This window comes from Macaca thibetana, chromosome 15 (genome assembly GCF_024542745.1).
Source record: "Macaca thibetana thibetana isolate TM-01 chromosome 15, ASM2454274v1, whole genome shotgun sequence".
Taxonomy (NCBI): Eukaryota; Metazoa; Chordata; class Mammalia; order Primates; family Cercopithecidae; genus Macaca; species Macaca thibetana.
In genome coordinates this window covers 8,291,411-8,303,558 of record NC_065592.1, presented here as the reverse complement: position 1 = coordinate 8,303,558, position 12,148 = coordinate 8,291,411, and the positions used below count along the sequence as shown (strand labels likewise).

The following is a 12,148-nucleotide window of genomic DNA, read 5'->3' as shown; positions in this document are numbered from 1 at the left end:
TACCACAGAAACTGGTTTTTCTTTGGAAGATACTGGATTATATACTTTTGACAATCTTTCTTCTGAATTTGGAGAACAAAATATGATCTAAAACAACTTAATTATTAATAAAATACAGTGTTGGCCAGGTGCAGTGGCTCATGCCTGTCATCCCAGCACTTTGGGAGGCTGAGTTGGGTGGATTGCTTGAGTTTAGGTCAAGACGAGCCTGGGCAACATAGTGAGACCCTGGAGACGGAACACCCAGGCTGGAGTGCAGACGATCTCGGCTCACTGCACTCTTTCAAAAAGCAAAATAATTTTTAGTAGAGACAGGGTTTCAGGTTAGCCAGGATGGTCTCGATCTCACACCTCGTAAAGTCCAGCACTTTGGGAGGCCACACCTGTAATCCCAGGTGGGCCAGATCACGAGGTCAGGAGATAGAGACCATTCTGGCTAACACGGTGAAACCCCGTCTCTACTAAAAATACAAAAAAATTATCCAGGCGTGGTGGTGGGCGCCTGTAGTCCCAGCTGCTAGGGAGGCTGAGGCAGGAGAATGGCCAGAACCTGGGAGGCGGAGCTTGCAGTGAGCCGAGATCACGCCACTGCACTCCAGCCTGGGCGACAGAGCCAGACTCCATCTCAAAAAAAAAAAAAAAAAGAAGTATGATGTGACAAACACGGTGGCAGGTGTCTGTAAATCCCATCTACTCGGGAGGCTGAGACAGGAAGATTGCTTGAGCCTAGGAGTTTGAGACCATCCTGGACAACATAGAGAGACCCTGCCTCAATTTTAAAAAAGGACAGAAAGCCTGTAATCCCAGCACTTTGGAGGCCGAGGTGGCTCATCAGCGAGACCACAGTGTAATCTCTAAAAAATACATTGGGAGGGTGGCGGGCGCCTGTAGTCCTAGTGAGGCAGGAGATTGGCGTTTGCAGTGAGCCGAGATAGCGCCACTGCATTGGGCAACAGCGTGAGACTCCGTCTCAAAAAAAAAAAAAAAAAAAAAAGGACAGAAAGCCTGGACGAGGTGGCTCATGCCTGTAATCCTAACACATTGGGAGGCCAAGGTGGGAGGATTGCTTGAGCCTAGGAGTTTGAGACCAGCCTGGATAAGATGGCGAAACCCCAACTCTACTAAAAATACAAAAAATTAGCCGGGCATGGTGGCATGTGTCTGTAGTCCCAGTTACTCAGGAGGCTGAGGCGGGAGAATCACTTGAGCCTGGGAAGTCAAGGCTGCAGTGAACTGTGATTGTACTGCACCATAGCCTGGGCAACAAGAGTGAGATCATATCTCAAAAAAAAAAAAAAAAAAGAAAAAAAGAAAAAAAAAAAAAGAAAGAGGAAAGAAACATAATCTAAGCACATCTGAAGTTTTTCAACTCGGTCACCCGGGCAGGAGTGTAGTGGTGCGTTCTGGCTCACTGCAGCCTCCATCTCCCAGGTTCAAGTGATTTTCATGACTCAGCCTCCCGAGTAGCTGGGATTGTAGGCGTGAGCCACTGAGCCTGGCCGTTTTTTATTTGTTTGTTCGTTTGTTTTTGTTTTCTGAGATGGAGCTTCGCTCTTTTGGCCCAGGCTGGAATGAATGGCGCGATCTCGGCTCACTGCAACCTCCGCCTCCTGGGTTCAAGCGATTCTTCTGCCTTAGCCTCCTGAGTAGCTGGGATTACAGGCTCGCGCCACCACACCTGGCTAATTTTGTATTTTTTTGTAGAGAAGGGATTTCACCATGTTGGCCAGGCTGGTCTCAAACTCCTGACCTCAGGTGATCTACCTGCCTTGGCCTCCCAAAGTGTTAGGATTATAGGCATAAGCCACTGTGCCTGGTAATTTTTTTTTTTTAATTCTTTTTTTTTTGAGACAGGGTTTCACTCTGTCACCCAGACTGGAGTGCAGTGGTGAGATCTTGGCTCACTGCAACCTCTGCCTCCCAGGCTCAAGCCATTCTTCTGCCTCAGCCTCCTGAGTACCTGGGATTACAGGCATGTGCCACTACCACCTGGCTAATATTTTGTATTTTTAGTAGGGATGGGGTTTCTCCATGTTGGCCAGGCTGGTCTTGAACTCCTGACCTCAGGTTGATCCACCCGCCTCAGCCTCCCAAAGTGCACATCTGAAACTTTAAACTTCCTAGTTGGCACATTAACAAAACATTTTAAAAGGTGAAATTAATTTTAATACTATATATTTAGCCCATTACATCTGAAACATTTATCAATTCAATATATAATGAAAATAAAAATATGTTAATTAGGTGGTTTATATTCTTTTCCTTGTACGTGAACCTTTGGAATCGGTGTGTATTCTGTGCTCACGGAGCATCTCAATTTGGACTGCCCACATTTCAGGTACCCAGTGGCCACATGTAGCTGGGGGGCCTCCCTGCTGGACATCACAGGTCTTCTAGGCGTTTGCTGTGATAGGGGAGTAGACATCTGTGAGGGTTTGGATGCCATGGTTTGGTTTGTTAGAGGAACAGAGATGAGGCAGGCAGGGCCTCGTAAGCCTTGTAGAGGCTTTCCCCTGAGAGCAAAGAGAAACTTCGCTGGGGGGATGGATGTGGAAGACTCATACTAGGAAGTCTCACTCTGGCTGTGATATGGGGATTTGAGAAGGAGCAAGAAAGATGCTGTGGAAATCGCTTTGATGGCTTGGAGAGAGAGTGGTGGTGGGATACCACTGACTGTGGTGGAGGTGCAGAAAATTGTCCAGCCTTAAGGGCTTTATTTTTTTTTTTTTTAGGTTGAGTTTCCCTCTTGTTGCCAAGGTTGGAGTGCAATGGCCCGATCTCGGCTCACCGCAACCTCTGCTTCCTGGGTTCAAGTGATTCTCCTGCCTCAGCCTCCTGAGTAGCTGGGATTAGAGGCATGTGCCTCCACACCCGGCTAATTTTTGTATTTCTAGTAGAGACGGGGTTTCTCCATGTTGGTCAGCCTGGTCTCAAACTCCTGACCTCAGATGATCCGCCCACCTTGGCCTCCCAAAGTGTTGGGATTACAGGCGTGAGCCACTGTGCTCAGCCTCATCTGTGAGCCTCATCTGTGAGCCACCGTGCTCAGCCTCTCAACTTGGGAGGTTGAGGCAAGAGAATCACTTGAACCCTGGAGGCTGAGGTTGCAGTGAGCCGAGATCGCGCCATTGCACTCCAGCCTGGGCAACAGAGTGAGACTCCATCTCAAAGCAAAAACAAATAAATACAATAAAATACAGATGAGATTCTGAAATTAGTGGTGATGGTTACACAACATAGCAAATATACTAAAATGGCTGAATTGTGTGCTAATTTAAAATGATGAAATTTATGTGAATTATATCACAAGAAAAAAGTGCAAGGAAAAAATGCAGATGAGAGAAAAAATAAAAGAGACATGTAATCTACCTATACTAACAACTGATAGAACCCCCTGGCAGTCTGTCCTTCAGACAGCTTCCTACACGGGTGCAGTTATTTTCATTATTCTATACACAGTGGTTTATAACCTGGGTTTTTAAAATTATTTACTTTTATTTATTTATTTATTTTGATACAGAGTCTCACTCTGTTGCCCCAGCTAGAATGCAGGTGCAATCTTGGCTTACTGCAACCTCTGCCTTCCGGGTTCAAGCGATTCTCATGTCTCAGCCTCCCGAGTAGCTGGGACTACAGGCAGTGCACCACCACGCCCGGCTAATTTTTGTATTTCTAGTACAGACGGCGTTTCACCACGTTGACCAGGCTGGTCTCGAACTCCTGACCTCAGGTGATCTGCCCACCTCGGCCTCCCAAAGTGCTGGGATTACAGGCGTGAGTCACCGCACCTGGCCTGGTTTTGTTTTTTTGAACACAGACCTCAACATCCTCCTTGGGTGTTTCACAGACATCTCAGGTCCATCTCTGAGATCATCACCCCCTCTTTGAACCTGGTCCTCCTCTGGTGACCCCATTTTGAGAAATGCATCTGTCCCTCAGGTGCTCCTGGACACCACCAGGGGGCCACCCTGATGCCCCTCTCTCCTGTGGGGCTTCTCTCCCCAACCCAGAGATCCATGGTCATGCCTTCCTCTCTTGTCCCTCCAACCCACATCTAATCAATGGCCACTCAATTTCCCAGGTCCTCAATGGCGCGTCTCTGCCTTTACCCTGCCTGCTTCAATCTGCACAGCAGCCAGAAGGATCCCTTAACCTGTGAATTGGCCATGACACCCCAACTGGAAGATGGGCTGCACATTTTTCATTTGGTTATCATTATTATTATTTTTTGAGATGGAGTTTCACTCTCGTTCTCCAGGCTGGAGTGCAGTGGTGCGATCTTGGCTCACTGCAACCTCCACCTCCCAGGTTAAGCAATTCTCCTGCCTCAGCCTCCCGAGTAGCTGGGATTACAGGCACGTGCCACCGTGCCCGGCTAATTTTTGTATTTTTAGTAAAGACAGGGTTTCACCATGTTGGCCAGGCTGGTCTCGATCTCCCGACCTCAGGTGATCTGCCCGTCTCGGCCTCCAAAAGTGCTGGGATTACAGGCATGAGCCACTGTGCCCAGCCTGGGCTGCATGTTTTTTTCACTTAAACATCAAAGTCCCGTAGCAGAAAGACCTGGAACCTCTGCTTCTTGGATTGCGACCAGGGCATCAGAGAGCCGATCTGAGTCCTTCATCTGGTGGCTCAGGCTCAGCATTTTCAGCTGATGTGGGCAGGGACCTTTTCAGCTGAAAACCAGATCAGGAAGACGGACGGCTGGTCCCAAGGCCCAGCACTTTCCTACATGCTGTCCCCGCACCACAGGGGTCCGAAACACTCCCCCCACCCTTCCCCAAGCAGTTCCCATGCTTCTCCCTCCTTCCTAAAACACATTCTTCCCCGGCTTCCAGGACTACCTCCTGGTGGTCTTCCTACCTCCCTGCCGACACCCCTGCTGTCTCCCTGACCTGACCTTCTCAGCCTACACTCCCTCCCTCGGTGACCTCATACTGTCTCAAGACTTTAAAGGGCATCTCTGCCAGGATGGCTCCCAATGCCTACCTGCAGCCTGGACCTGTCCCTGAACTCCAGACGCCTGTGCCACCTGCTTTCTCCCGTCACCACTTGGACATCTAGTAAGCATTTCACACTTCACCTGTCTGCAGTAAGATTCCAGCTCTTCCTGTCCAAACCTATCTACTCCCCATCTTAGCAAATAGAAACCCCACTCTTCCATATGCTCAGCTCAGAAACCCCGGCCTTGTCCTTGAGTCTCCTCTGTCCGTCTCACACCTTCCAGCCCCCAAATCTCTCTCCTGCCTTCCAGCCCCAAATCTCCCTCCTGCCTCTAAGCATACTCCATCCACTCCTGCTTTCCCCTGAAGCCCCTGCCCAGGCTGAGCCCCGGGCCCCGGGAAGTCTTCAGATGGGGATGGACTTGCTGGTCTGGAGGAGCCCATTCTGCAGAGGAGGTGGGATGGGCCCCAGCTGAAGGGATCTGGTGTAGACTTGGGGGCAGAATGTCTCCCAACCTTGAGGACCAACTCAGAGTAGACAGCAGTGAGGGAATCCTGCTCTCACTACCCTCGAAATGTCACCAAGTCTAGCCAGTTCTCTCCATGTCCTCCACGGCCACACTACACCTGGCCACCACCACCTCCTGGCTGATGATACAGTGACCTCTGGCAGGCCCTCATTCCTACCCGTCTGTGCCTGGAGCAGCCCAGGGACCGGCTAAGCACATCAGGTCCCTTGAGTTGGGATTCTGACCTCACCTCCCCACTCTGCGCCTTGCCCTTTAAAACCCGCCTTACTGCACCCCTGCAAGGCCACACACAAGGCTGCACACGGGCCCGCTGGGCTCCACCTGGGCTCTGCCACAGGGCCCGGGCGATGCTCCTCTCCACTCTCAATGAGGCTCCTTCTCCAACAAAAACCACACACCTCCTGCCCTCAGCCCTTCCCATTTTCCTCCCTGCCTCATTTTTCTTCTTTCACCTGTGAGATACATTCTACTCATGCAGCGTATTTATGGTTTTTCTTTTTCTTTTTTTTTTTCCTGCATTCAGGCTGGAATACAATGGTGCGATCTCAGGTCACCACAATCCCTGCCTCCCAGGTTCAAGTGATTCTCCTGCCTCAGCCTCCCGAGTAGCTGGGACTACACAGGCCCACCACCACGCCCAGCTAATTTTTGTATTTTCAATAGAGATGGGGTTTCACTACGTTGGCCAGGGTGGTCTTGAACTCCTGACCTCATGATCTGCCCACCTTGGCCTCCCAAAGTGCTGGGATTACAGGCATAAGCCTCTGCACCCCTGTGTTTCTGGTTTCTATGCTGCATTTATGCATATTGTTTATTGATTATACCACTCTCCCCTCACTAAAGTGTAAGGTCCCCGATGACAGGGATCTGGTCTATGTCCCCAGGGCCCTGGCACATAGTAGGTGCTTAGTAAACATGTCCCAAATGATGGGATGAGTCTATGAAGTCCCTGAGTTCCCTGGCAGGTGTTCCCATGTATGTTCCCCCACCCTCTCCATTCCTTGCACGGTGTTTGTTGCCAGCGTGATTTTGTGATCACTGTGCAGCAGGTCGGATCAGATCCGTAAGCTCCCGTGTTGGTCTCAGTGTCCAGCACGGCACCTGACACAGGGGCAGTGAGCAAGAAATACTCACAGGATGAGCACCCAGGTTTCTTTTGTGTGCGTGTGTGAATGCGTGTGTGTGTGAGTGTGTGTGTGTGTTGAGACAGGGTCTCATCACCTAGGGTGGAGTGCAATGGTGCAAACAGGGCTTCCTTCAGCCTCCACCTCCTAGGCTCAAGCAATCCTCCTGCCTCAGCCTCCCGAGTAGCTGAGACTACAGGCATGTGCCACCATGCACAGTTAATTTTTTTTTTTTTTGTATTTTTTGTAGGAACGGGGTTTTGCCATGTTGTCCAGGCTGGTCTTGAACTCCTGAGCTCGAACCATCCACCTGCCTTGTCCTCCCAAAGTGCTGCAATTACAGGTATAAGCCACCATGCCTGGCCCTTCCTTCCTTCCTTTTTTCTGTTCTCTTTTCTCAGGTGTGTGTGTATGACAGAGAGAGAGTCAGGGTCTCTCTCTGTCACCCAGGCTGGAATGCAGTGGCACAATGATGCTCACTGCAGCCTGGACCTGCTGGGTTCAAGCGATCCTTCCACCTCAGCCACCCGAGTAACAGGGACTTAGGTATGTGTCACCAAGCCCAGCTAACATTTAACATTTTTTGTAGAGATGAGGTCTCCCTATGTTACCCAGGCTGGTCTTGAACTCCTGAGCTCAAGTAATCCTTCCACCTCAGCCTCTCAAAGTGCTGGGATTACCGGCATGAGCCACTGCACCCAGCCTGAGCACCTGGGTTTCTGTAGGGCTTTAACTACTACCGCTGTCATCCAGCCAGGCCCTGGTCCCTGCGCTGGCTCTCCCTCCTCCCAAGCAGGATGCTCAGCACAGTCTGGTCAACTCTGAGCCGCCCACTATGGGCCCCTCACTGCTGTCCACTCTGAATTGGTCCTCAAGGTTGGGACATTCTGCTCCCAAGTCTACACAAGTTCCCTCCAACTGCGCCCACCTCCTCTGCAGAATGAGCTCCCCAAGCCAGCAAGTCCATCCTCATCTGAAGACTTCCTGGGGCCCGGGGCTCAGCCTGGGCAGGGGCTTCAGGAGAAAGCAGGAGTGGATGGAGTATGCTTAGAGGCAAGAGAGAGATTTGGGAGCTGGAAGGCACTCGGCCCTGCTCAGGGTTCCTCTGAGCTTTCTGGGCCCTCCGAGGTTAGAACACTGTGGAAAGAAAGAAGAAAAAGAGACCCCACTCCTGCCTCATCCCTGCTGGCCCCGGGGGGAGGGCTGCCTCATCCTCCCTGCTCTTTCCTCTACCCCAGGGCCCCAGCACCGCGTGTCATTCCTTCCTCCATCCTTCACTCATTCACAGAGATTTGCTGGGTAACTACCACACCTCAGGCGGTCTTGTAGGTTATGGAGATGCCTCTGCCCTCTGGGAGGGTGTTCTCCCATGGAAGAGACAAACAGGAGGCAGAAAACATAGGTGACGTTTGTGACGGATGCGAAGGAGAGAAACTAAAGCTGGAAAGGAGGATGGGAGAGGTCTCAAGAGGTGGTGATACGTTGGATGAGGTGGCCCGGGAAGGCCGTGCTGGACTTACCCTCTGGACCACCCCCCAACGCTAACCCACGGGCCTCTGTCCATTCAGGTGGAGCCTGTCACTCCAGCCTTGGCTCAGAGAAACAGCTCCGAGCAGCTCTGACCTGTCACTCCAGCAGCTCTGACCCAGCACTCTGCTGAAGTCCCTTCATGGGCGCTGGTGGGCAGGGGCCCAGCTCCTCGGCGAGGGGCCTTTCCGGGCCTGCCCCGTGGGCCCTGCCCTTCTCCCAGGTCCCCTGTGCCCGCATTGGTGCGCAAGCCCATAAGCCGGGGAGCTGTCCCTCGGGCGTGCAGGCCTCCCCGCCTCTCCAGGTTGCCTGGGCCAGAACGCTTCTCCATCCCCCCTCCCTTCCTGACCCTGGGCTTGGAGGTCACCTGCCCCAGGCCGAGAGTAGGTGCCCCCACCGCTACCTGCGGCACCCTGCACAGCCCTGCCCGCCCTGCGAGAGCTGAGGCGCTCCTGTCCCGTGGGCCGCCGTGTCCTCGGCACCCCATGAATCCGTGTGGAATGAATGAATGTCTCCGGGCCGGGACTTGGCCTCATCCACATCCAATCTTCCGGGCCCTCCCCGCCGCGGCGGGGGCCGGAGCGCCAGGGCTGGATTCGGGGAGGGGGTGGCTGCCCCTCCCTGGGGCCGCGTTGAGCTGAGGGGACGCCCCTCCGGCGGGCTGGCGGGGCCGGGGTCCCGCTGGCGGAGGCCGCGGCCAGGTGGGTGCGGGGCGGGAGGTGGCGCCGGGCGCTGAGTGGCGGCTCCGGGTCCACCCCTGGCGCGCGGGTGCGGGCGGGAGGCGGGAGGCGGGAGGCGGGGAGCGCAGGGGCGGCGGCGGGCGGGAGGCAGCAGCGAGCATGTGCCGCGGAGCCCAGTAACCAGGGACGACCGCGGCCACACCGCGCCGGCGCCGGCGCCCAGCCCAGGCAGCCCCGCGCCGCGGCGCCCGGACCGCCCGGGCCTGCCCAGCGGCCGCCCCACGCCCCGAGCGCCCCGGCGCCGACAGCCGCGCAGCGCAGCGCGGGCGCCGCAGACAAAGGCGCGGCCCCGGCCCGGCCCGCCCGGCCCAGCCGCTCCCGCTGGGCGCCCCAACCGGGTCCGGCCCGGGGGGGCGGGGGCCGCGGCCGCCGAGGATGGGGAAATCCAACAGCAAGTTGAAGCCCGAAGTTGTGGAGGAGCTGACCAGGAAGACCTACTGTGAGTGCTCCGGGTCCCTGGCCCGTGCCCCGCGCCTCCCGGTCACCCCCACGCCCGCCGCCCCCGCCCCCCGCACCCGCGCGCTACCCGCTCCGCGCCGCCGCCTCCGCTCGGTCCTCCCAGCCCGGCCTCCGCCGTGGGCCTCTCGGAGGCTCCCGGGCCGCGCCCCTGCCCCCAGCCCGGCCCCATTGTTCTGGCACCCCCAGCCCGGGGAGTGCGCGCCGGTCGGCGTGCGCGGCGCCACCCCCAGGTCCGGAGGGGCAACCCCAGCCTCCTGGCGGCCCCCTCTCCGCAGAGCTGTCCCAACAGGCAGGGGCTGTTGTGAGGGCGGGGCGGTGGTCCCGGGAGGGGGCGCCCGGCTGCGCGGAGCCGACTGGCACTAGTGCGCGGGGCTGGTGATTCATGCATCACGATGCCGCCGCCGCTGATGCTTCGAGATTGGCCTGTCGCCCCCTCCCTGGCCCCGTTCGTGTGTGGGGGGTGGCGAGACTTGGCACAGCGCCTGTCGCGCGGTGACGGCGGCGAAGGGTCCCCGGCACCCTGTGGGTTGCAGCACTTACAGGCTGGATTCTCCCTGGCTCCATCTCTGTCTGCCAGACCGGGAAATGGGTTTCTACAGCCCGGGCGATCTGGGCCGTGTGTGATCATTAGCTGTCGCGGGCTGCCCGGAGGAGGAGGGCCTGTCCTTTCTGGACGTCTCCAGATCAGTCTCAGTGTGTCTCCCTCCACTTGCCCAACTTCACAACTCTGCAGTCCCCTTGCAGCCCCAATTTCTCCATATCAGGCTTCCCCCTTCCCTGCAGCATCTCCGGAGGTGCCCTGGCATACCAGGGGTTAATGGCAATGGGTCCAGACCACCCAGGGGATGCTGAGAGGGAAGGCTTCCGCATCGGGGCCTGGAAGGACCTCTGCCTGGGTGTTTGACTTGGAAGGGGACAGTGGCTCTGGGCTTGGGTTGGAAATCAGAACCCATCCCCGGGCAGCTGCGTGGGCCCAGGCCCTCTGCACCACCCCTGGAGGCAGCAGCTTGACCGCCAGCCCCATGTGTTGATGGAGGCTGGGGAGGCAGCTCCTGGTGGTGCATTGCACAACCTCTGCTCCCCGCTTCCCCCCAACTCCATCGGTCTTCTGGGCACGTTTGCAGGTCTGTCCAAGCCCACGCTTCAGCTCCATGCCCCTCACCCCTCGTGCTTGGAACAAAGGGGGCTTTCCAGAACGGGTGCTAGTCTGCTGCGAGGTGCTGGCCCTTCTCCTGTGGAATGCTGCAGCATGGAGCTCACATCCCAGGAGCTGCTACCTGGAAGGGGTGAAGCCCCTGGGCACAGGGGCTGCTGTCACCCTCTCTCCAAGGTGGGCAGGTGGGTGGCCCATTCCAGTCTGGCTGCTGTTTTGTGATATTCGCTGGGGCCTCCTTCAAGCTAAGTCCAGATGTGGCCCACAGCTGCCAGCAGGTGGACTTCCTGGGTCCCTGTGCCGGGGGAGAGTGAGGACACAGTGGGCTTCATCGGGAGTGGTGGGCATGGGCTGCATGGGATGCCTCCATCGTGGTGGGACAGGGGAGTGAAGCCAGGTTTCCTGCTCATGGAGCATGTCACTTGCCAAGCTCTTGGCATCGTTAGCACCTCGACTCCACCACAACTGCTCTACCAGGCTGGGTGCTGCTGCGATCTCTATTTACAGATGGGGAAACTAAGGCTCAGAGGGGCAAAGTGGCATTCCCATGATCCCACAGCTAGTGACCAGACAGTGCCAGGACTCAAATTCCGGTCTGTCCTGCTCCAAGGCTAGTGAGAGACCTCAGAGCTCATGCCAAGAGCTCTTCTGGGCCAGGCACAGTGGCTCATGCCTGTAATCCCAGCACTTTGGGAGGCTGAGGCGGGTGGACCAGCCTGAACAACAAGGGGAAACCCCTGACTCTACTAAAAATACACAATTAGCTGGGCATGGTGGCGCATGCCTGTAATCCCAGCTACTCGGGAGGCTGAGGCAGGAGAATCACTTGAACCCGGGAGGCGGAGGTTGTGGTGAGGCGAGATTGCTCCAAGAGGGAACCTCCATCTCCAAAAAAAAAAAAAAAAAAGCTCTTCTGGATGTGTCTTTTTCTGGCTTTTGTTAGAAGCCCATGATGGTGGATTCTAAATGAGAAGGGCCTGGGGTGATCATTCTGTCTGGCCCCCTCCTCTGGGCAGATCTGTCAACTTTGAGAGAAGTTGAGTCAACAAAGCTTTGTTAGGAACTGGCCCTTGCGGTGCTAGGCTGGGCTATTTTTAAAGGCCTTCGGAGACGTGGAACAGTTTTGGGCAGGGAGAGAGTTGGCCTGGGGACTTTTCCTCTGTAGAAGCCCTTATTAGGGGTGGGCTGTTGGAGGTGGCGGTGGGTTCGTTGGCCTCCGGTCTGCCTCCTGCGCTGACGTCAGCTCCCTGGTGCAGGCCCTTGTGTGTGGAGCTCACAGCTGTGTTCTCCCCGTGTGTTGGGCTTTAGTAGGTCCACAGAATGAAAAGTCTCCCAACACAGCAAGCAGAGAAAGCCTCCAGCTTGTTCTCCGGCCCCAGATGGGCTTCCTTCTAATGGGGAGTGGAGCCATCTGCTCTTTGTTCTGGGGGATTCTGTGTATGAGGTCAAGAGAAGCGCCCCAGGAAGGACTCTCAAATGTCAGAATTTCCTGGTTGATTAATAAACATGAAGGTACCTGGGCTGTCCTCCCAGATTTCCGATTCTTTGGGTCTGGCTGGGGCCCAGGAATTTGCATCCTTGATGCGTGTTTGTGTTGCAAACTGTGGTCCTGGGGAGCCCCGATTGAAGACCACAGTTCTGGTGTATGCTGGGGGTCCTAGCCCACCTCGTG

At 55.7% G+C, this 12,148-nt stretch overlaps 2 protein-coding genes across 5 annotated transcripts in view; one reads left to right on the top strand and one right to left on the bottom strand.

Annotated features, from left to right (window-relative positions):
• The window catches only part of C15H9orf78 (chromosome 15 C9orf78 homolog), a 583,691-nt gene that overhangs the window by 345,862 nt on the left and 225,681 nt on the right, over positions 1–12,148 (bottom strand). The window lies entirely within an intron of this gene.
• Positions 8,980–12,148, top strand: part of NCS1 (neuronal calcium sensor 1) — a 65,497-nt gene continuing 62,328 nt past the window's right edge. The window contains exon 1 of the mRNA XM_050760367.1: positions 8,980–9,303. Coding sequence (XP_050616324.1) covers positions 9,240–9,303 — 64 coding nt within the window. The 5' untranslated portion in view covers positions 8,980–9,239. The remainder of the gene's footprint in view (positions 9,304–12,148) is intronic.